Source organism: Manacus candei, unplaced genomic scaffold (assembly GCF_025592945.1).
Source record: "Manacus candei isolate 608988 ecotype Guabito, Panama unplaced genomic scaffold, ASM2559294v1 h1tg000014l, whole genome shotgun sequence".
Lineage (NCBI taxonomy): Eukaryota > Metazoa > Chordata > Aves > Passeriformes > Pipridae > Manacus > Manacus candei.
Window position 1 is genome coordinate 30435644 of NW_026138062.1, and position 25044 is coordinate 30460687.

Genomic DNA, 25044 nt, shown 5'->3' on the forward strand with positions numbered 1-25044 from the left:
AGACATTTAAGATGAACTGGACAAAATAGCAGTGAAAAATGTTAAAGAGCAATCCTTTGTCAGAACCATGATAGTATTTTCAAACTCTAATCTTTGTGATCTCCTGTTTTTTCTTATAATTTAAGATGGTCATGAATATTTTACTTGACTGTCGACCTACAAAAGAAGACTAGAATTTTGTTACAAGACTATCAGAATTATTTTTAAATTAGTTTCCATTCTCCCATCGGCTGTACCGACATTACTAATATCACTGTATCTGTTACGGTTAAACAGAGACCAAGAGGTTTTCAAAAACAATAGACTAAAAAGCAATGTAGCTGTTGAAATACTCAGTGTGGGGGTGCTCCTCTTCTAGGATCTTGCATCTGAAAAACACAGCCTTTATAATAAAGTGACTCTGCACCCACTGACCATAAACCAAGAATTAAGTTCCTTAGAACAAGATCTACAAATACTAAGCTAGGTGGTAAGAGCGTGCTGAGGACAGAGTGGTACATTGAATTCTGAATCTTTTTGATGTTCAGGTATTTTAATGCTGTTATTTCCTTGAGCAGAGGTTTTTCTGAAGGTTTTAGGTGCTCATTTCCCTTTCAAAAAAAAAAACAACTAACCTAATAAAAAAAGTGTAGCCAGAAGACTCCTGTCTCTGCTCTATACTTTAGTGATTAAAGAACTTCCCCAGGATGATGAAGACAGAGAACAATTAGTTTTTCTCCTTTAGGGAATCTCCTGTCTCCTAAGAGCCTATATGTGGACTACTCAAGGGGAAAAAGGAAAGACAGGGTGTGCTCCTTCCCTTTCTTCTTTTGAGCGTCTTACACTTTTTGTAGACTGAAGGCTTCATTTGCCTTCAGACAGATTAAGCAGGAGCCTCTATTCTGATTAGAGGAATAGATAGGAGCAGGGCACCCTGGGCTTAAGTCCCTGCTCCACTGATTGTCTCTGGATTTATGGATATAAAACATATAAATTGTCCGTAATACAGACACACAAATCCATCTTTTGTCCTTCCCAAATGAATGCCATAAACCATGAGGTTATAGACGAATTCCCTCTCTCTGATCTAATGCATTTTTAATTCTTTCAAAGTGTAGCAGCTTCAACAGAAGGGACAGACTGTGTTTTCTTCCCTTCCATGTCCCCCTGGACTATGCATGGGCTGTTTACCTGACAAAAAGAGAGTTGAAGTCTTTGTTGCACAAACAACGAACCAGATCCTTCACCTCGAGAATGTTTTAACCACTGAGATTTTTACATTAAAGTGAAGAACAACCAAGCCTGTGAGTAGAAAGCATCACCTATGGCTGAATTTTTGTGTGGAGGTTGCCTTAGCAAACATGCTCCAAGACCGGAGGGGCTAAGGCCATAAGAGGAGTGACTCAGTCAGATGAAGCCTGAGACGCCCTCGGGCAAATACAGCTTCTGGGAAATTTAAGCATAAAAACTGTAGCAACTGTGGATGTTAGTCACCTCCGAGGTCAGCTGTAACTAAGCAAGTGGTGTGAATAAGCATGGCTTCACTGGTTTTCATACCTAAATTCCACATCAGTCCCACCTTCAGCACCCAAACCCTGTCATGGGGCTTTGGGGACTGAAGGCAAGCTTCATGGAAATGCCAACTCACACATTTGGTAAAATCACTTCTCAAGGCGTTTTTTGGACGCCGGGCCAGCTGGCCCCGCCAGGCACGGCCCTACCTCGGGCACCGGCATCTTCCGATCGGGCACGTCTCGCTGGCCGGGTCTCCCCGGGGCGGAGGGAGGCGCCGGGCGGGCGGCTACCCGCGGTGCGACCAGAAATTCCGCCCCAGGAGAGCCTGCTGGTCCCGGGAGGGCTACCCTGGCACCCGCGCTCCGCGGGCAGGGCGCGCTGCCCAGAGCGGCTCCAGCGCCGATGGAAGATCGGGGCCGCAACCGGAGGGAGACAGAGAGGGGGAGAGAGCGGCGGCGGCGCCGCCCTCTGGAGAGCGCCTGGGAGAGGCTGGTGTGAAGAGCCGCATTTCAATGAGGGCCGGGCTAATGCAAATCACTGCAACCGGCAGCAGCAGAAGAAAGGCGAAGCAGCTGCAGCCCGGGCTCCCCAGCAGCGCGCTACAGCCAGGGGAGGCGTAACAAAGGCAGTGGAGCCGCTTTCTGCGGCAACTACTGCGCCTGCAGCCGGGTGGTCGCCGGGGGGAGGGGGGAGCCTCCGCTCCTTCGCCGCTTCCCATTCCGAGCCGCCGCCTTCCCTCCGCGCCCCGCCGGCAGGTCTGAGCGAGGAGGTGCCCGCCAGGCTGCGGAGAACAGGTAAGGACCGGGGCCGTCCCTGCCCTCTCTTTCCTGCGCGGGGGCTGCGGCGTGCGGGGCCGCCGGGGCGCGGTGGCCGGCGGTGCGGGGCAGTGCGGTGCGTGCACCTGTGCCCATTGTGTGGGGCGGCGGCCTCGGCCGACGCCGCGGCACTGGCCCCGGGCGGCCCCGCGTGTGCCGGTGCGTGTGCGGGGGCGCGGGTACCCGCCGCCGCCTCCCCTCCCTGCGGCATCCCGGCCGGATGGCCCCTGGATGGCCCCGGCAGCCCGGGGAGCGGGCGCGGTGCTCCCCCGTGCGCCCCCGGCTCGGTCACCGTGCGGGTCACGCCGCGCACAGCCCGCGGCGGGGCTGGAGTGCTTGGTGCCACCTCGAGCGGGCTGGGGGGATTTCAAACACGTTTCCCATACCCCGGCATTATAAGCCCCTTTTTCATTCGTGAAATGCTGCCGCATTTATCCATGTTTCCCGGCTCCCCCCTCCCCCCAGTGACTAGTAGTCGTCCTGCTGCTTAGTATCTGTATGATCTGCACTGGGTCCCAGTCACATCCTTGCGTGATGTATTTTTTTTTTATCGGCATGTGTGGTTGTTTCATGGAAATGCTCACCCACACCTGTATTATAAATAATTCTTTAACAGATGTTAGGGTGTGAAGTGTTGGGCATGGTGGTTTTCCAGGGGTGTGTCCGTTCGTTTTTCCGTATCTGCCTGTATACGACTATATATCTATACACAGACAAACGGAAACATCTGATCAGATCAAATTGTTTAGGATTTCTTTGTCTGCTCTGACCTTGTGGTTTGAACACGCTTTTCTGTAAATAGCAGGAGTGTGGTGTTAAAGGGGAGCTCTATTTCTGTTTTAAAGGGCGAAATTGGGAATTACAGGCGCTATTGATTAAAGCATAAGCGTGCAGAAGAAAGGGCAGTGACTCACACTTCTTCCTTCTCTCATTCAAAATAGGTAAAGCTGAAAGCCTCTTAAGAAAGTATATAAGTGTATCTTCACCTAAACTTCTTTTTTTTGGTTTTGTTTTGTGTGTGTGTGTGTTTGAGATGGTTTGAGCAAAGGCAGCAGCAGACCAAGGAAAAATCCATTTTTCTTGGCACAGGCATCATTGCTTTTGAGATACAATTTCTGAATTGTGCATTATGGGATTGTTTAAATCTGAATAACAGGTTCTCATTGTAATTGAAAATGAATTAAAACAAGTGACATCATTTTTTGAACATGGAAACAGAGGCAGTACAATCTTGATCCTAAGCTGTGGCCACTAAGGTATATTATGTATTTAGCCTATAAAGAAACATCAACAAAATGCTACAGCAAACATTCTTGTTCATTTCAATTAAGTGGGGTGTATGGAAAAAACATAGATTAGTCTTTTTTCTTATATATATAAGAAAACACAAACATATACTGCACCATGTATTTATTACGTGCCTTTACAGTATTTCCAGGTATAAATCCTGCATATACACATAAGCATATGATCCTGTGCCAGTGCAATAAAATAAGTTGTGAGCTGTAACCAAAGCAGGGTAAATAATTTCCACCAAGGCCCTGCATTTGCAGTGGTTACCTTTAGGTGCTTGTGCTAGTCAAGCACATGAGCTGCTCTGAGAAGTTGCTGAGCAAATCCGCTACAGGTTTGCAGCATCAGAGTCCAGTTGTATAATCATTAGTTTCATACAAACTTCTGTAAGCCAAAGAGCAACTGTAAGTTTTTCTGTATTTCCTCCCACTGTTTTACAACTGGTCTGAATACAATTTTTTTCTTAATGGTCACATCATTATGAGTGGTTGAAACAAAGCTAGTGCTTGCCATTTTTTGTCTTTTTATTGGAAATCAATCAGAGAGGCCACTTCTAAATTAGGTCTGTGTATCTGTGCTATAAATAAACTTACTGTGCTTTGCTGTTCTGCAGACAACTGCAAATCTAGGTGGCTCTTAAAATAAATGTGTTTTGAACCTAATGATTTTTTGATAATTTTTTTTTATTTTATTTTTTTACTTCTATTTGTGAAGATTAACGTGCTCTTTGTAGAATTTAGTCTTGTGTTGGCTGTAAAAAGGAACAGAAGTATTTTCCTCTGGTTTCTTCTCAGAACATGTGAATGTCTATTTATGTGAACTGTATTGAACAACTGGGATTGTTTTGGTCAGGGCTGATGGGTTTTTCTCATTGTCAAGCATGGGAGGCACCAATTGCTAATCTGCTCAATGACACTGATTTTATCCCTCCTTTGGTAATGGCAAAAAAAAGATATCAGCCTTAATCAATTTGAATATTAGACTTAGAATGTCAATAATACATCTTGCAAGTCTTACAGAGCACTAAAGTAGCTTGTTCATTGAAAAATACTAGTTTCCTCTCTACCCCCATATATTTTTCTTTAATTTCATGCCAGTTGAGCCCTTCTGTTGGTTTAGAGTGTGTAAAGCATTTGCACAAGGACAACTGAAGTAATTTATTACAAAGCTTAGGCTGTAAGGAAACCAATGGTTGAAATATGCAGGGACTTAACAGTGGGATTGACCCACTAAGTGATAGTCCTGATTCTCATTGCCAACCTGCGTGATCTATTTATCTGAAAAGTTCTTAATTGCTTATTTATTGGCGATTGGCTGCCCTTCTGAAACAACACTTCTTGATATAGAAGTTGGAACAAAGAGTTCAGTGGGGGCAAGCTGTCTAGAAGGTAGACTAGACTCAAATAGCACCTGAATATAACATGAGAAAAAGTAGAAAGTTGATGCGTTTGTTCCTTTTTTCCAGTAGCTCAAGTTTGTCACCTCATTTTCAGAGTTACTGAATTTGAACAAACACTTCTAATGTTTTCATATCACTAGCAGTTTGGTTTGATGAGTCATGTTTCTATGGTGTACAAAAGTCTAACTTATAATAGTTTTATGGCATGTGTGAAAGGACCATGTGAATATAGCATGGTTTTATTCAAACATTCTTCTCAACCTAGAAAGTAGTCCTCTGTAATGTACAGTCCTCTGTAATGTAATATTGTCTCAAAGTGAGCTCCCTTAAAATGTCTTAAGTTTCTTTTTCTCTTCTTTTGTGCGTCCCTTAGGTTGAACTTCAAGATGTCCCTTGGGAGAGATATGGAGCTGGAGCATTTTGATGAGCGTGATAAAGCGCAGAGATATGGCAGAGGGTCCCGGGTAAATGGTTTACCCAGCCCTACTCACAGTGCCCACTGCAGCTTTTACCGAACCCGTACTCTACAGACCCTGAGTTCCGAGAAAAAAGCCAAGAAAGTTCGTTTCTATCGTAATGGAGACCGGTATTTCAAAGGGATTGTTTATGCCATCTCCCCTGACCGGTTTAGATCCTTTGAAGCTCTCCTGGCTGATCTGACCCGAACTCTGTCCGACAATGTGAATCTGCCCCAGGGAGTGAGAACAATCTACACAATTGATGGCTCCAAGAAGATTACCTCCTTGGACCAGCTAGTAGAAGGTCAGCAGTAAGATTTGGAGGTGTAAAGTTAAGTTTGAGTCAGTGTTTGTTTAATCTGTTAAGTCTTTCAAAAATAGGTAATGGTATTGTTCTTATTGATAAAGGAAGGATCTTCAATGGTCTGAGTAGAATTGTGAATATCTTAAATTATGCCTTGAAATATTATTGCCTTGCCATTTATTTCCCTCTTGTTGAATGTGTCTGACCTTTTCCTGTGTCTTAACCTAGTGTTGGTAGTCCTAGATGCAACAGATTGTATCTGTTCCTTCTTTTTTTTAAACATGCAAGTTCAAATGCCAATGAGAGTTTAGTCTGTTAAACTTCACAAGGTCTGTGGTGCTAATGAAACCTATGTGAATTTCAGTTCTGATGGATTTTTATTTTTTTTTAAGTCTCTCTGTACCTTGTGAAGAGCTCCAACTCTTCCCTACCAGTAAATATGCCTTAAGTAAAATATTAACCTCTCATGGAGTGGCATAAATGTTGGCAGCCTGTTAAAAGAGTAATATTGTAGCCATTGTTCAGCTGGGGTAGATCTCAAACTTTTCTCCCCTGTAGCGTTTCCCTTCTCCTCTTACCCAGTCATGGAATTATTAAGGTTGAAAAAGACCTTTAAGATAATTAAGTCCAACCACTAACCCACCACTGCCAAGTCCATCACTTAAACCATATCCACTGAGTGCCGTATCTGCGCATCTTAAATACCTACAGGGATAGTGGCTCAACCACGTTCCTGGGCAGACTCTTCCAATGCTTCACAGCCCTTTCTGTGAAGAAATTTTTCCTAATACCCAATCTCATCCTTCCCTGGCACAACTTGAGGCCATTTCCTCTTGTCTTACTGCTTATTAACTTGGGAGAAGAGGATCAACACCCACCTTGCTACAACCTCCTTTCGGGTAGTTGTGGAGATCGTTGCATTATTTGTTAATAAGTCTCATGTACCTGCAGTATAAAGTATTATTGGGGTCCCTTACAACTTGGCATATTCTGTGATTCTGTGGTTCTTGGTGACAGTCAAACGTCAGACATGCCAGTTGTTAATTTGCCCATTAACACTGAATTCATCACTCCTTCAGTGATAGTTTTATTGGCAAAAGAAGCTGTCAGCATTAATCAATTTAAATATTAGGCTTAGAAAATTAATAATACTTTTCATGAGTTTTAAAAGTAACTAGAGTAGCTTTTCCAATGTAAAGTGCTTCTGGCTTGTAGTGGGTTTCTAATATAAAACATCAGAATGTACAAGGTATGAAAGCATTAACTTTCATAATGTCACATGGCCATAAATGAGATGGTTTCTTATCTGTAAAGTTTAAGTGCAGGTGCTTGACTGCATTCAAAGAAAATAGAGGTGGAACAATTCTTTCACTGTTGCTTCCATTCTACCCGTGGCTCTAGTGTGCCATGGGCAAACTTGTAAAGGATAAATACATAGTCGCTGGACAACCGATTTAGAGTTGTAGCAGAGATTGTAATTTCTTTGTGATTTCAGTTTTTAGCACCAGGAGAGAGAACTTGCAGAATCAAGATGTAATGAGAGCCTTCTGTAATCAGAAGGTGGCTAATGTGGAGAGAGAAGAAAAGGGAATGCCAAATAAGGTTACTGAAAGAGGAGCACATCTTTGCATAGCAGGTGTTCAGCCACCATTGAGTTGTCTCCTTTTTATGTCATAGCAGGGGAAAGCTTTTTAAGGAGAAGTTTTGAGAAGCAGATATTCTTGGCAATCTTCCTTGTGTGAAAAGGAAAGTAGGAGACAATATGAAGATGCTCCAAAAAGAAAATTTAAAGGGTGGGATTGTCCGTGGAAGTAAGGAGTTTAGGGGTTAGAACCAGATGTTTAGTGAAATGGAAAGGAAACCAGTCTTAAGAGCAATGTTATGAATTTGAGGGCAGAGTTTAAAACTGTATTTGTCAGGACAGTGTTTAATTGGTGGAGAAAATCAATTTCTGGGAGGAAAGACCAATATTAATCAACATCTGTTTAAAAGCAGTGTTTGTGCATTTTCTTATTTGATTGGTGTGCTCATCTAGAAGCAAGTTTCATTGATGTTAGCGGTGATTTGTGCAGTCTTTTTGCAGCCAGTGAGAGACAGCTTTTGAAAAGAAAGAATTGAATGCAGAAATAAATTCAGCAACCTGTAAGATTGGTTTATTTTGGCATCCTAGAGAAGAATAATACCAGTTATAAATCAGTCAGTCAAAAAGAGTGACAGTGCAAGAGTTTATTTTAAAGAAGGGCTTTGATATTTCTTTTAGTCCTATGGGACTTTATTCCTTTCCTCTTCAATGAACACATCTTCCCTTCCTGGTATAGTTCAAGTTGGACAGTCTTACTTTCTTGTGCCATTAACACTGTGGGATTTACAGAAGTCAGTCTTTGTGTGCAAGTAGAGAGCTACATCATCATTCCATCTGAAAAGGTATTTATGTTTATTTGTATAAAACTGCAGGTAGCTTATTTTGTAGTTTCACTTGTAGACCTTCACAGTGCACACTACAGGTGTATATATTATTAATATATTATTAACTCAGTGATGGTTTTTGTGTAAGCCCCTTCCATTCTTTATTACACAAATTTATTAGTTTGGCTAGTCTGTACAGCATTAATTAGCTTGAAGCTGTGCTTTGTGTTTAAATAACTGGAAAATCACTTGATTTTTGCCTCTTGCCAAATGACATTTGTGCTCCAACTATTGAAATATGAAGCACTGCTTTTTTCATGGTGAGACTATTCCCTTACTGTATGAATTCATTAAGTAATTTAATGAGACTTGTGAATTTAGGTGATTGTGTGACCATTGGTTTTAGTGATTGCATTTAAAGGCAAATGTCTAAAGCCTCGATTTGGTGTTGGTTTTTTGTCTTTATGCCTGTGACGAAGTTACTATAGTCTTACCTTCCCATGCGGTACATGAAGACAGAGAAGCAACTAGCTCCTGGGGGAAATGAGACAGCAGTCAGTGTCTTTCATCCCAGAGCTAAATACATAGAACTATATGAAAGATAGTCCCAAAGGAAAAAGATTGTAAAGGAGCAGTTTTGCTTCAGTTATATTTAGTTTCATTCTGCATACAATTCAGAGCTGGCATGGCTGTATGCTGGTACTGTAGGTTATTTTGAGCTGTATGGACACATTTTCTCTTTATTTGAAACTAATGACTTCCCTGGTTGTGGGGGTTTTTAGTTTTAGGGCATGTGAGATTCGTGGGAATTTGATAACAAGGGTTATGTGCTGTTGTAAAAAGTTTCACATGCTCTGTAACTTCCCTTCTTCTGTCACTGTAGATGAAGGAAATAATGCAATGGATTCAGGTTACCTTCTTTTGTCAGACCTGATGTTAGGACCCTCTTACCTTTAAAGAATGGTTTCCACGTGTGACATGACTTTATTCCCTAGATATGACATGCAACCAAAGTATGTAGAAACAATAAAGTTGCTCTTAAAAGCTAGATTTTCTAACTGTAAAGAAAGTCTCAGGAAAGGACTAAAGGCCTTTTGCTTCTTCAGAAGTGTATCATTAAAGCTGAAGACAGAAGTGGACTCATAAGTCTTACTCCCAGAATTACCAATGAACAATGTACAAAGGAGTGAGCACAAAAGCTCTGAAACAGAGTATTTACAGTTTTTACTCCTGGGGTGCTGCTTTGTGGAACAAAGACCACAGAATCAATCCCTAGCCAGACCTGCATCCCTTTCTCATTATTTTTTATTATAATATTACCTCAGAGTCTTGATTATGACCAGAATCGATTGGTTTAGGTTTCCACAACACCTACCACAAAGTTGAACCCTGCAGCAGAGAACTGGCAGTCAAAGACAAACCAATAAACCCAAACCACAAGACTGAGTGTGTACTGGGAAACAGTGTTGTCACATGTCAATACTGGGTGCACTCCCAAATGATTCTAAAAACTTGTATCTGTATGTGCATGTTTTGTATAGGCGTAATGGCAAAAATAGTTTTAAGGAATAATCTGAAAAAGGAAACGAAATATTTCTCAGGGATTATCTTGGAGCTGCAATCCTCATCGAAGTAGCAGTCTGAATATACCAGCTTTAAAATCCAGTGAGAGCTGTAACTAGCTAATAACTCTTGGGAGATGTGAACCTTGCTGCAGGGCAGAGGAGATGATGGGTCACATGAGGACTGCAGGAAGGCTCTTGTGATGGAGGCAGGCAGTTTGTGTTCAGAGCAGCAGAGAAGCTGCCTGCCAGTGGAGAGTTCAAAAGGCAGTGTCTCCTTGCTAAAGGGGTGGGCTACAACAGAGTTCCTGACTTTTTTTGTATATGGGTCTTGCTGCTCCTACTGTCACCTCATTCCTTTTATCTGAGCTTTTCCCTCTCCTAGCTGCTGCTCCTGCTGCCTTCTTGACTGTACCAACCACTCCAGTGTTGTTGTTGAGAAGCCCAGCCAGGCCAGACTGTAGGAATTGATTGACATGGTCTCTGTGACCTCTGCAGCTAATGCTCTTTCTTCTTAGTCATGCCTACGTCAACAGCTGGGAATTGATGGGCTGGAAAGATTCATATGCATATGCAATGTGCTATCAAAATAATAATAGTAAAGTATCTGTTTAAATGTTTGTAGAGCTGAATCTCTGTGAAATGTGGACATTTGTTTGAAGGATTAAATTTACACTGGATATTTACCATGGACTTGATCCAGGGCTATCAAAGTTAGTGAAACTTGGACTGGATCCTGAGGCAGCAATGCCTGCAATTCTTATATTGTTTAATAAACAAACAGCTGAATAATCCTGTTGCATAAAATAGTAGAGGGTTATTCTGGCACTGTTTATTTGATTATTTTCTTCATCCATTAGCTAGTTGATTCACACTGTGTCTTCCCTAACAAGTTCTTGGAAGGCCATGGTGTTTCTTATTCTAGGTACTTTCCAGGTTTTTTTTGTACAGTGCCTATCTTGCTTGGAGCAGAAATTTGAGGGCAAAGTATGTCTTTATTTTTTTACTTGGCTTTTGATGAGGGAAAAAGAGTTTTCAGTCTGAGCTGAGAAAAAAGAATGTTGTACAAAAGAAGTCCTTTAAAATGTCACAGGAGATCTGATTTAAAGTTTCTGGTGCATCTGATTGCTACGTGAACATCTGTAGATTGGATTTATTTCCTGTAGATGCTCCATCTCTTTTACACTATTGCATTTTTTCAGACTCTGCAGAAAGACAAGGCAGCAGCAATGTAGTTAAAGTAGGTTATTATTCTATTAACTAACACATTTGGGAACTACCGACTATCAGTAACTTCTTTGATTCAGGTCATCTTCCTTTTGCAATCTGCTCTGTGTGGTGAGGGATAGTCGGAATTCTTTGTCCTTTCTCCCGAGAGGTTGAGATTCTGCCTTTTGTATGTGCAAAACCAAAGGGTAGAAGTGAAGAAAGGCAGGTGTGCCTAGGCAGGGAGTGCTGGGGATGCTAGTCCCTTCCCTGTTCTCTTAAGATATTTCTTGCTCTATCCATTGGGGAAACAGACCCCAATAAATCACTGCTGAACATTCTCACTACCCAAGTGTGCAAGTATTGTATTTTCTCCACCTTGGATGGGCCTTTTGATTAACCTCCCTTTCCTACTGTGTACTCTACTCCAAGGAATCAACACTATTTTCAGTAAATTGTCAGGTCCTGAAGCCTCCACAAAGAGTGGGTTGGTTGTTCCCTCTCTGCTTGTATGATTCAAACAGTTTCTCTCTTCCTTGTTGGGTTTTTGCCTAAGATCAACTGATTTCCTCATGAAGCCATTTTAGGCCAAATCATGTTAAGCACAGAAAAGCAATACAATAATTTTAAGAGACAATACCTTGATCGCTCTTGCAGGGAGAATATCAGCAAGCTGAAGAAAACAGACTAACTGCTAATACCAATATGCCAAAGAGGGAAACACTTGCGTCAGAAACACTCCAGTACTTATACACAGTGATTCAATGTCTCCTTAGCAACCACTTTGTACACAGATAATATTTTTAAAAATTACATATTTAATAAATGGAGCACATCTTGAAATTCTGTAATGACCTATAAGAACTATCCTTCAGTGTTGCGTGTCTTTAGTTCTGTGCATCTTTTTGGAGGGTGTGTGTTTCATTTGCGCTATTGCTTTTAAGAGGCTATCAGCAAAGGGAAACCTTCCAAGAGTTAGTAGTCACTTTTTTTCCTAGATGTCAGATCTCCTAAAACAGCTGCATGTTCCCCTTTTATTTTTCTAATGGCTATTGATGCTGTAATCAAGAGTCAAAATTTCATTAGTTACACCACTGTGAAAGACTTGCTCCCTTCTCTTGGGGAGCTGCAAACAAATAGACACTTAAGTGGGCTGTATTTTCTGTACCTTTTGCTTAATCCAGTATCTGCCACGAATCCTTCTTCAATGTGTTCTGTTATGAATCTGGTGTCTAGAGATTGTTACTTTCTTCCTTGCAGTTAGTCAAAACTGATGATGAGGAAGCAATAACTAAAGCAGAAGGTGGATTTATTGGACTTGTAAGTCATGCCCCTTGTGAAACTTCTTTGCAGTCTTCTCCCCTGAAGATGCTAGTGAAACAGAAGAGATGACAAAAATCTAGGTGAAGACCTTTTGTCTTTTCTCTGAGATTTCCCCTGCATACAAACACCATAGGTTTTTATTCTTACAGGCCTGACCCTTAGGACCAGCATGGCATGCGTGAGAACTGTAGTCCCTGGCTAACATCTAAAACAGTCTTAAATAACAGCATTATGGGAGAAGTGTCTGTATTTCTGTTGACCTATATAAAATAGCTCTTACTAAAGATATTTCATCTTAAATGGCCTTGGATACTCTACCTCCAAGATGTTCTGTAACTAAATATGAAGCTCTTGAAGGGAAAATAATATCTTCATGTAAATTTTTTATTGATGTAATATAGTACTATTGGAAATGAAGAAAGGGCAAAAATGCTGATGTTCAATTGTATTGATCTTTTTTTATGATCATTTACACAAAATTAGTTACGTAATGAAGAGCTGCTGATGTGCAGTTAAATTCTACAAGGAATCCAGCTGACCTTTAAATATAGCTGATATTAAACATAATGTGGAATGCTGCCCTTCCAAGAAGGGGAACCAAAAGCATTCTTAATAAACTGCAGTAAATCTTCTGAGTTCACTGTGCATGGCCATTTATTTATGCACCTACCCTTTGAGAGTCAGTTTTAATATAAAGACTTGTTTTTAAATAAATAACTTCATGCAACTAAACTGAACAATTTCTCTGATAGGACTGAACATGAAAACCCCCTCAAAAATAAAATAAGATGTTTCTGGTGGATTTCATGTTTTACAGCAAGCACAAGTGGAGACAAATTTTGTTTAAATATTCATAAAAGACACTTCTGCAAAGTATTTTATAGGAAGGTATTTATTGTATTGAGTGCAGTCTTAATCGTAGTAGGATTTCTTTTTTTTCCCTCTACAAAATACTATTAGTGTTTTTTAAAGCTTGTTAATTTTATGGATGTGGTGTTATGGGTGCATTCTGACTTGGCAGTAATTGAGTAGCTAGTACTAGAACTATTGGACAGGGACATAATAGAACAGAATATGCACTGTTTGATCACTCATTACTGTAGCTAAGCCTTTCTGTTCTGATGTTACTATATACATATCTATCTATCCATCTATGTATCTTGTGTATGAATACAATGGCTAAAAGGAAAGGCTTACCTTTATCTCTTATAAGGTTCTATAAGCATTCCATCTTAGATTCTTTTTTTAACGCTTTGAATTTTACTGCAAAGTGAAGACTAGCTTGATTTACACCATGAGCAGTAAGCACTGGAGTGCCTTACTTTATCTTCCACTCTGTATCTTGTTCTGCTTTAAAATAATGTTAATTTTTAAAAAAAGAAAAGGAAAACAAAAAATCATTTTATGATTCTTTTTTGATCTTGCTGTCATTGCCTGTATTTTTTCTGCTCAGTGATCCATCTTCACATGTTGTTCTGACTTCTTTGTTCTTTTGCACTTCTTCCGCTGCCTTTTTGGTAATCACTATACAGTGCGTTATTGTCTCACCTTTTGAGCACAGTGCCAACAAACTTTGTTGCATCCAAGCCTTAAGTCCCAGTGTTCCCTGCCTCCATTTCTAACTGTAGTGACATCCTCATAAATTACTTGTTTGCAGAACTGGAAGGGGTACTAAGCAAGTTTACAGATGACACAAAATTGGGAGGAACTGTTGACTCCCTTGAAGTCAGGGAGGCCCTGCAGAGAGACCTCAACAAATTAGAGGACTGGGCAGTCTCCAACCATGTGAAGTTCAACATGGGGAAGTGCTGGATTCTGCACCTGGGATGGTACAACCCCAGATGTAGGTACAGACTGGGGAATGAGATGCTGGAAAGCAGTGCCACTGAAAGGGACCTGGGGGTCCTGGTCGATGGCAAGTTGAATATGAGTCAGCAGTGCCCTGGCAGCCAGGAGGGCCAACCGTGTCCTGGGGGGCATCAGGCAAAGCATCACCAACCAGTCAAAGGAGGTGATTGTCCCACTCTGCTCTGCACTGGTGTGGCCTCACCTTGAATATTGTGTGCAGTTTTGGGCACCACAATAGAAGAAAGATATTAAGCCGTTGGACAGCGTCCAAAGGAGGGCAATGAAGATGGTGAAGGGCCTTGAGGGGAAGCTGTATGAAGAGAGGCTGAGCTCACTTGGTCTGTTCAGCCTGAAGAAGAGAAGACTGAGGGGAGACCTCATTGCAGTCTACAACTTCCTCATGAGGGGAAGAAGAAGGGCAGGCACCGATCTCTTCTCTGTGTTGACAACTGACAGGATCTGAAGAAATGGCCTGATGTTGTATCAGGGGAGGTTTAGGTTGGATATTAGGCAAAGGTTCTTCAACCAGAGTGTGGTTGGGCACTGGAACAGGCTCCCCAGGGAAGTGGTCACAGCACCAAGCTTGTCTGTGTTCAAGAAGTGTTTGGATGATACTCTTGGGCACATGATATGACTCTTGGGGATAGTCCTGTGCAAGGCCAGGAGTTGGACTCAATGATCCTCCTGGGTCCCTTCTAACTTGTGATTCTGTGAATATCTTTGGTTCTTATGTGCTTTTTGGAACTAATAACCACTATTTTTCTTTTAAGTGTGGTAAATTTGTTGTGATGAGAAGTCTGTAATTGCTATTCTTTGCCTTCCTTTCCCCCAGTATTACATATTGAGTCAGTGATAGTGATAATATAGTGAGATTATATAATAATAGTGAGATTTCTTGCCTGTACATGTCCCGAGTTTATGCTGCTTAAAGCTTTAAATAATCAAATGTTAACAAATCTCCCATTACACTTTCATCAACCTTTTTATGAGTCTGTTGTTTTTGATAATGTTTCATGTTATTTCCTCTGAAGTGTTTGGGGCCTGCTCTTTTGTTAGGGGTGGGCTGTTTAAGCGTGAAGGCTGGAGGAGTACTGTGATACTGGGCAGCTGAGGAAGCATGAACACTGTTTACTGATAGCAGTGATCCTCACTGCAAATGATGTTTCCTGAAAAGAAAACTGCTGCTTTCAAGGATTTTCATATCAGCATTTCTTGAATGGTTAGCTGAAGAGTGATCTTAAAAATATATTTTATAGTCCATAGCATCTGAGAATGGAAGAGATCAATACTTTATGTGCTGTAGATCAAGAGCAATAAGAATAACGTTTAAGAATTTGAGAAGGATTTGATTTTGTATTTTTCTGCATTCTTTTTTTTCCCCCTTCCTCTCTAGTCTGACTTGCTGGTCTTTCACTTTTGTTTCCACAGGAGAAAGTTATGTATGTGGTTCCATAGAACCCTTCAAGAAACTGGAGTACACAAAGAATGTAAACCCAAACTGGTCAGTGAATGTCAAGACAACTTCTACTTCTCGTTCAGTGCCATCTCTTGCCACTGCTAAAGGAGGTGCTCCAGATGCAAAAGAGAATAAGGATTTCATTAGGCCTAAACTAGTCACTATCATCAGGAGTGGAGTGAAGCCACGGAAAGCAGTCCGGATTCTGCTCAACAAGAAGACAGCACATTCGTTTGAACAGGTTCTTACTGATATAACTGATGCCATCAAGCTGGATTCAGGAGTGGTTAAACGCTTATACACGCTAGATGGAAAACAGGTAAGAATTTTCATGATGGCCATTCTCAGCATGGCCATGGAAAATATAATTTTCCAAAAAGAAAAGAATGGTACATTAGTAAAAAAAACCACCCCTTTTTCTGGAACATAGAATCAGACCTTCTACTGCTTAAAGTGTACTTAAGATCTGTGAGCAGTTCAGGAATATCATGAATCATTACTTGGCCTCAGTGAAGGTCTTACCATTTATGATAAATAATAGTTCTAAATCTGTCAGTTGAAAGTGTGATGTGTTTTTGGCTCTGCATGCCGGAAATGTAGGATGAAGGATGTCACTTTAAAGACACTCATTCTGTTAACTTGTTTCAGCTTTTTCTTACAGCAGTTTTATGAGTCATAGTACTTGGCTTTCCATAAGCTGTAAGAACGAACAGTGAGGACACATTCAACCGTGATAAATGCAGGCCTGTTGCTGTCCAGAGTGACTAAATGATGAATCTTTTTGCATCTAGAATGGACAATGAAGAAGGGTCAAGCTTAGAAAATGAGTGAGCTTTTTTTCCCTTTTTCAGGAAAACAGGTAGGGTTATGTGTGATGCTCACATTTATTGAAGAATCTCATGTAGGTTACATGTTATTTCTTCTATTAAGTACTTTCTAGCAATGTCTCTTTTTTGCTGACTTATTAAATTGCAGTACAGTGCGATTCTTAGGAGGCTTCTGATTGAACTTGGGGATTGAGGGACATGAAAAGAATATTACAAAGTAATCCTACTTCTATTTTGTCTTTCACTTTATTTGTAATTTGTCTGTGTACATGTATTAATTATAGCAAAACTGGAGAGGCTGTTAACCTGGTGAAGGGCAAGGCTAATTTCAGCATGACCTGAATTGATTTAGAGCAATGGTGACTCTAGAGAAATAAAGCAGATATTTGCATTTACAGATTTAACTTACTAAACTGAAGAAATTATAGAGGTGTAAAATGTGGGTACAAAGATGAACGAACAGTCTTCCTCAGAAGCTAGAATCTGCTAGAGACCATGGTATTTATTCTGTAATATAGCTGCGTTTTGTGGACTCTAGGTTCAGTGATTCACAGACATGCAGCAAACAGTGTAGCTATTGGGAAATGCTGCCAAACATGCTTGATACAAATAAATTCTCAGCTAGATCTGGTGATGTCCTAACATATCTGCATTAGGACATCTGGTGATGTCCTAACAGATCTGGATATGTCCTAACATATCCAGGCATAACTCTGGAAACAGCTACAGCAGTACCCTCTGATCTCAGAGAGGGCTGTTTAATGGACAAGCTGCTTATTTGGAGCACTGGTTCAAACTGAGGCCAAGTATGGCTTGACCAGAAGTCCCTTCTGTCTGCTGTTTTGTGTCAGTAGCCTCTGACACTAGTTACAGACAGTAGTACAGTTCTCGATGACTCCATACATGCCTGTAATGATCCCATTACTGTGACTTTGTTGGGAACTTTGACCTGGAGCAAAATGTGAATGTGGAATTCTTTTTGTCTGCGGCAAAGGTCAAGTGTTTGTTGGGGGAAAATCTCAACTCCTATCCTTCCTTACCTTGCCTCATGCTCCAGGAAACACTAAGGCTAGTAAATCTGGGGAAGGAGTTGGGTTTTTAAAGCTTCAGAGATCAGTGGTGGTCTCTGCTTTGACACTGACAGAAGATTTTGAATGACTATTCAGGTTCCTGCAAACTCTCTCAATAAAAAAGGGATGCATATATGTTTTGTATTGTATATATAAATACACTTGTGGTTTAGCTATGATAAAGTGCAGTCTGAAAAGATGTATGTGTGGCCTATTGTCTCCTGGATAATGTGCTCACTTATATCTTTTTATATTTTAAACTCCCCTTTAATGTTTTTGATTAAAACAACAGAAAAATACCTTTACACCTTTTTTAGAACTCTTAATTCCTGCAAGTATATAGTGCTATCCTACTACTGAGGAGAAAGTGAAGACCAAGTTTTCTTGGCCCTGATGTTGGCATAGTTCAGTTGAATCCTTTGTCAACTCATGGACTTTGAGATGAGCTTAAATCAGTGGTGTACTGGGACACTTGTTACGTACCTCATAGCCTGAAACCAGTGTGTCTAGAAGCTCTCCCAATAGACTACTGTCTCCACACCCTTTCCCTTTTTGGATATACATGCACAATTGTGTAACTTACTGTCTAACCCTACTGGTAATGTTGGGGTTTAGGAGAAGGTGTGTGTGTTCTGCAAGTGTGATGGAGACTTTGCCTGTGGCGTGTACAAAGCAGCTTTGCTGGCAGAAAGGGAAATGAATGATTCTGTACTGAGCAGGAGCAGCCTGTTGCTCACCCCTGTGTGGGGAAGTCATTGATTTCCTGTGCTGCTAGGCAATTGCTGCTCCATTTTTCTCTCCCAAAAACCTGATCTCCCAGATGGCGTTGGGGACACAGTGATAGATTTCTTTATTGGTAAACTCAAACTGTGAGTTATTATTGGGAGGAAAATCCAGAAGTTTTTCAGTTGTAGTTGTAGTTGTGAACTTCTACTGTGACTCCTGCTGGAGCTTTGAAGGTTCTGGAAAACCTATGTTCTGTGGCTAAATCTAACAAATCTGTGATTAAATCTTTCATCGCTAACTTAAAAAGCAATGAAATCTTAAATCTCTGAGTTGAGAAAAGTAATTTACTGTAAAGATAAGAGAATAAAGCTCTCCTGGGATTATTCTTTGGGAATATAACTTGAAGAAAGACTATTCTGTACAGTTGTCTCTTGTGAATTATTTTACGAGGCCAACACTGGATTTGCCCATCCATGGCAAAAATTGACACGAGTCCCCTGTATCGTTAGTTTGGGTGGGCAACATGGTTTGTATACTGTTGTTGGATACCATCATTACATGCCTCATGCTAATAAAAAGAAAGTAGCAGGAGTCTTAACTGGGTATCCAAGTTAGGTGATTGTCCCATACGGACACTACACATTGAGAAACTGAGCTTAAATGCTCTTCTTACAACAACCTTGTTAGTTGTGATGTTTTGATTTGTATCTCTAAAAGATGTTAATAAATATTGTGTTCAATAAAAAGGAATTTAAATGATGGTCTATAAAATTTGATAACAATGTAAAGAGCTTGTCTTGATGAGAGAGGTAGTGCTTGGACAATCAGAACCTGAGGAAAGTTATAATTGCTAAGAGGAAAGCTCTCCTATGACAGTAGGTTGATTCCCCATCCCAGAAGTTCCTTCTTGCTTTTGGAAAATTCAGTAATTTTAGGTGCATATGATGCTTTGTGAGTGTTCCTTAGAACTCCAGGGGCTTGATTAAGTAGGTGTGTTCTATTAGCCATTTCACTTTTTTAATGCTGGAATAGCAGAAGAAAGGAAGGGGGAAATCAAAACAAGAAAAGGAATAAACTGAACCTGCAAAAAACCCCAAGAAAACAATCGTCAAAAAAACAAGCCCCAACAAATTTAACCAATCTTGTTTCATTGGGTCAGTGGCAGTTCAGGGACTAAAATTTGATGTTTTCTAATATTGCGTAGGTATTTACTTTGAATTTCATACATGTAATTTAGTTTTGTAAAAATGTGTTTCTCTTTACTACAAACAGGGTAACTAGTTGTTTATTTGTACGTCCTTATAACACATCAGAATCTGTATTTTGACTTTGAGGTTTCTCAAAATTCAGAATATAAATTAATTTGTGCTAGAAGAGGCGTAATATACAACTGCAATCTTATCATAAAGCACAATGGCCTCCATTTATGGTACTTTTGCAGTTCAATTATTAATGATTCCTCAGAGCTGGATAGGTTTGATAATGTGTCTAGAATAGTTTATGTGTATTTTTATGGATATACTTATGTTTCTACTGGTACAAGGTACTGATGCTCTTTGTACTCTAGAGAAAGAGAGAATCACTTCCTTGTAACATGCTGATGGATTTGAAGATGGTGGGACTCTCAGAAGTGTTTAACAGTCTTATGAGCTCAGGCCAAAATCAAAAGCTTTCCAGGGGGAGATCTTGAAGTGTTTTCTGTGCCAACTTTGCCATGTAAGGAAAATAAAAATAGAATGAGTAGGTTTAATGGCTGCCTGTAGGAATACAGATAATGAAGGTGTGCTCTTACTATAAGCATATTCAACTTTTTTAGATTAAAAGGTTGTGTAAGTGCATGAAAAGATATTGTCAGTGTTGATCATTAATATTATCACATACTTATGCAGAGAAGAAACACTTTCTCCTGGCTAAAATGTGTCTTGCTTTATTGTAGCTGCACTGTTGCAGTTTGATTTCTAACCTTTCCTTAACAGAAGGGGCGTTTTCAGTTTGTGCATCAAGATATGGTTTTGTAAAATGCAGTGTGTAGACACAGTGCAAACATCGGGGATACAAGCTGTGTGTGGAGATAGAGCCCAGTTGCTTTGTTACAAGCTCAGTGTTCTGGTTTCTGTTTGCTTGGTGCACTTCTAGAACAACACCAATGACTAAAATGGGAGAAAACTGATGAAGGTCATACTTAACAGCAAAACTGTGAAACAGTGCCATTTTTAGAAGTGTTGTGATGTGTGTATTTGTGTGGGGTATTTATAATTTGCATGTTTAGACAAAGACTAAAGGTTAGATAGCAATGGTTTGTTACCTTCTACGTCCTCCATTTCCTTTTGGCAGAACAAACATCTGGTTTATAATAGGACCTACTTATTTGAACAGGTGGTTTGCTTGGCTTAACAAGATACAAGCATACAAATTATTTTTTCAGTTTATGCGTTATGCTGTCAATTTGACTGCTGACAGATAAATGGTCAGTGGTAGAGATACCAGAATAGAAGTCACTATCTGATTTGTTTTCTTTTTTATGATAAATATTTTATGTCAAATCAGATTACCTTTATAGATATGAAATACAGCCATGGTTATTTAAAGACATATACCTTTGTATGTGTACATGTGTGAAGCATAAGATGTCCTTCAATAATCTTTCTTTAAGCCATTAAAATAGCTATTAAAATTGTGACTGAAAGGAAAGGGGACATCACAATGCTAGAAAGCTTGAAGCTTCTACATTGAGTGTAATATTGTAATATGCTTTTGATTTTTAGTGAAAACCCCCTATAAACTGGGTATGCTGTGATGCAAACAAACTCCTTCTCTTGTGGACTTGTCTTTTTTGAAGACACACGATATCTTAGTTTTTAAAAAGGAATGCTACTGTTGTAAGAAAATACTCTCTTAAGAAAACAAACTGTTTGCACCTAAACTGTGGGTGTGTTTTTTATTGTTTTGTTCTTAACAAGTGAAAAATATTTGATAATAACATCTGTATTCTACAGTAAATTCTTGATCAAATCTACCATTTTTTAGGATGTATTAAAGATCTCAAATGTCTTTCTCTAGACCTGGATTATCCTTGATACAGAAATACCTACATAAAGGAAGGTAGGTGTCATATACAGAATGACATTCTCTACTCAGCATTTGGGTAGTGTATATTGTACAACAATCCAGATAAAATGAATATTAAGCAAAATAAAATTTATGTGCAGCAAGTGACTCGTTTTATGTGTGCTGTGAATTTTGATTCACATCAGTGTTTGTAATCAATTCTGTTCTTGATATAGAAGGTGTATTTAATTTTAAGGGTGACTGGTCGTGCATGTTCTTTTTATTTGTTCTTCAGTTGTAGCTACAATCCACTCAAAATAGCACTTATTGTCCACATTTTTCAAAATAGGAAAAATTAAGTTGAGTGCGTCTTCTGTATCTCTCTCAGGTCAGTAACTTATCGTCTTTTGTGGAAGGTTTTGGAGCTCCCTGCCAGCCAAAGGCACACAGGGGTGATGTCGATTGACCAGAGAACCACAGTGAATTCTCTGTGAGATGTAGCTGTGCAGATACTGATTAATTGCAAGAAAACATTAAGTAAAATGGTTTCTACTACTCACTCAAGCATTTTAACAGGGAAGCAACAGCTTTTGAGGTGGTACTTTAATATTGCACTACCATCTGGGGACCTGAAACTCATTGTGCTTACACTGCACAAGCTGTTCCTTCCTGAAGGGTTTCTAATGTGAATGCTAGATGGCCATACTCCTCAAAAAATACCTGTTCTGCTTATTTTAAACATGAATTTTAGGGCCCTATCTGAGTGATGCTGACAGACCATCCTTTTATGTAGCTATGAGAGACACTAAAAAGAAAACCCAAAGAGCACTCTCCAGCTTGTAATGCACCTCATTTTCCCTCCTTCCTGCCTGCAGTATATTTAATCAAAAACTTTTTTTTTTTTCCTTCCTCTGGAAGATCTATCATTTCTGGCTTTGGTGTTTTGAAACTTATTTTCTGGAAGGATTAAAAAAAGGAGGATTTTTTTTTTTCTCAATACTGAGGAAAAAGCCCCCGTCTTGAAGACAGGATAGTCTGAAAAACAAACAAAAAAATCAATAATTGAAAATTGCCTGTCTCAGCAAGTCGTGATGGGCTCTGGGGGTCTTAGAAGATTCTTGTGATTACTGTTGAGAAAAGTGGACTTCTGTTACAAATTAGACTATGTTAAGAAAAGCCTAAAAATCTGGTTCAAAATCATTTGTGCTAGGGTAGACAATTTGCTGACAGTTGGTATTATCCTGGTGTAAGAGGGAAGATCTGATAGCTCCTTAAACTCTTGTGTCTCTCGATAGGCTGTTTTGATGTCATATGGTGACATTGACTAGCAATTTTAATTGTACTCAAATAAAATTCTCTGTAAAGGAGTGAACAGAAGCCCATTCCTAATTGAAAGCCTTGTGTTCATTGGTTTGTTTAGGGTTGGTTCTTATTAAGCTGAGACTGATGACTGTGTTGCTCTGTCTCCAAAAGCTGTCTCCCAATAGGAGTTTCCACGATTGCTAACTGGCATCCCATAGGAACTGTAGACTGACTTGGGAAATTAAGAAGAGAAGATACCACCTTCTGAGACCTTTAAATTGGCTTGTGTGCTGTCGAAAAGAAGAGCTGCTACTAGTTGAATGAGACTGACAAGTTGCATATCTGCTTCAATATGCTTGAAATATAAGTTGATCTTAGTGTCTTTAAGAGTGTTCAGCTGCTCATTAGAGAGCTTATTTACTGTCAGAAGCCTTTAAAAGAGTAATTTCTAACTCCTCGAGATGGAGTTTCATATTGTTGTGTTAGGAAGTATTTCTCAGTGGGAAGGAGACAGTGTGGTCATTCAGAACTATCTGTTACTAGAATAAGTGTCCTTTTTCTCTATGTCTGGACTCTGCTTCATTGTTTAAATATACATATAACCAAAAAGATCTTCTCATTCAGTTAAATTCTGATTTGTGTATATACTGGCCAGTGGGGGGAAGAAGAAAAGCAAATGTAAACATCCTCAACTGAATGATCTTATTGGAGGTAGTTTTGTTTGTGGGTTTTTTTTTTCTTTGCTTATTTGTTTTGCAAAAGAGAGCTTGGAAAAGTGCTTGCAGTTTTCTCTGAGGATGCTGTATGACTGTTTTGAGGAGACAGGCATGAGATTACTGGTGGTTATTGAGGAGTTTCCACTGCTCAGTAACAAGCAGTCCTCAGGACCAAATACCTTCTCTGTGAATACCTGAAATCTCTTTATGATGCTTTCAAATAGTAGCCATCCTAAACTTTCTCTGTTCTGCTCCCTGCCCCCTTCCTGTTAAGATACCACGTTTCATGACTTTGAATGAAATGAGATCAATAGCTTGAAGATTTTACAATGTCTATTGTAAAACTTGTTTGGGACAATTTTGTTTTTACTCTGAAGCTGCTACTGTTAGTAACACTTTTTTTGTTGGCATAAGCAAGTGTGTATTTCCTTTCTCTTAAGTAGTATGATGTAATAAGACTGTAAAAAAGCATAGTGAATATTGGATTTGCTAGGTTGTTTCTTTTCCTTCTAAAAGCAGTTGTTACAAGAGGATTAAGAACTTCTAGCCATTTAGGAGGATTCTAAGCACCATCTAAAGGAAAAAAAAGAGGAAAAAAAAGTATTTTTCTCTCAGTTTTTTGTAGCATATGTGTTTCTTTCCTAAGAAATTAAATTATAGTATTCATAGAAAAAGTTCTTAATACTGCATGTAGCTTATTAGAATTTAAATATTTTCTTTTTAATGTGTGTATTTTTGTATAACTCTATCCTTGGATTGTTGGGCCTTGAATTCTTATACAAACACTTTGAAAATCTTGGCAATATCTCTTTTGAAAAAAGTTGATTTAGTGAACTAAAGGATGATAACTTAATCAAACTCAAATTTGAACAGCTACCTGAGACTTGGTGTAAGTATGTCCTTGATTACATATTTTTTTATGCTTAGTTTTCTGTTCAACACTTTTTTGCCAAGCTGTTGTGTAGGAGAAAATTCTTATGTGAATTATGAACACTGGGAGGGCAAACTACATAAATATTCTGTTACCAGTTGTGTTCTCTTAAAACTAATCCTTTCATTTATAGGAACCAATGTCTTTCAAACATTACAAAAGGTAATTGATACTGGCAAAATAATTCAAAAATTACTGACAGCGCAGGAAATGATAATGACTGCCTAATTTTGTACCTTGATTTTCTAATTAAGCTTTTATGAACCCATTTTCTGAAACTGCATCTGAAACAGCATCTTATGTTCAGTACTTTCCAGCTTCTTAAGCCATACACTTTTTGCTGTTGCTTGTGTTGCAAGAAACACAAATATCTTTGAATATTCTACTTATTTGGTCTGAAAATGCATCTCGTGATCCTTTTTCTGTAGAAAGCAATTCTAGGACAGTGACATACTTTTCAGGTGCTCATCAAGTTAATCAAGGTGAATCCAGGTCTCTACCTCTAGAAGAATTCTGTCTTAAATGAACTCTCCTGTGTATAGTAGTTGGAGATGCAATTCAGTTTCCTCACTCTGAGTCTGAGGATTGCTTCTGCGAATTTTGGAAGTGGGGCTGAGACTTGATCCCTGAGGATCTTCAGGGACAGGTATTACATAGTATTAAATCAGTGATGTACCATTTATTCTACCTCTTTCCCTCTCCATTCCTCTCTAAACTTGAAACTAATTTCTTCAATCCAATAGAAAGTAATGACTTAATCTCTTCTGAATATAAATCCCCACTACTGCCAGTTCATGGGGGCAGAATGCCCAGACTCAATCAGATTTAGACACTAATACAATTACCAGTAGGTGAAAATA

At 39.6% G+C, this 25044-nt stretch overlaps 1 protein-coding gene across 3 annotated transcripts in view; it reads left to right on the plus strand.

Moving 5' to 3' along the window:
- Positions 1 to 25044, plus strand: part of DCLK1 (doublecortin like kinase 1) — a 283428-nt gene that overhangs the window by 35455 nt on the left and 222929 nt on the right. Inside the window, exons 1-3 of one of the 3 annotated variants that reach the window (XM_051778880.1) lie at positions 1947 to 2288; positions 5375 to 5763; positions 15537 to 15883. In XM_051778880.1, the coding sequence (XP_051634840.1) occupies positions 5388 to 5763; positions 15537 to 15883 (723 nt within the window). In that variant the 5' untranslated portion in view covers positions 1947 to 2288; positions 5375 to 5387. Of the gene's footprint in view, positions 1 to 1946; positions 2289 to 3231; positions 3251 to 5374; positions 5764 to 15536; positions 15884 to 25044 lie in introns of those variants that run through there. The other 2 variants (XM_051778881.1, XM_051778879.1) reach the window with 2 other exon arrangements.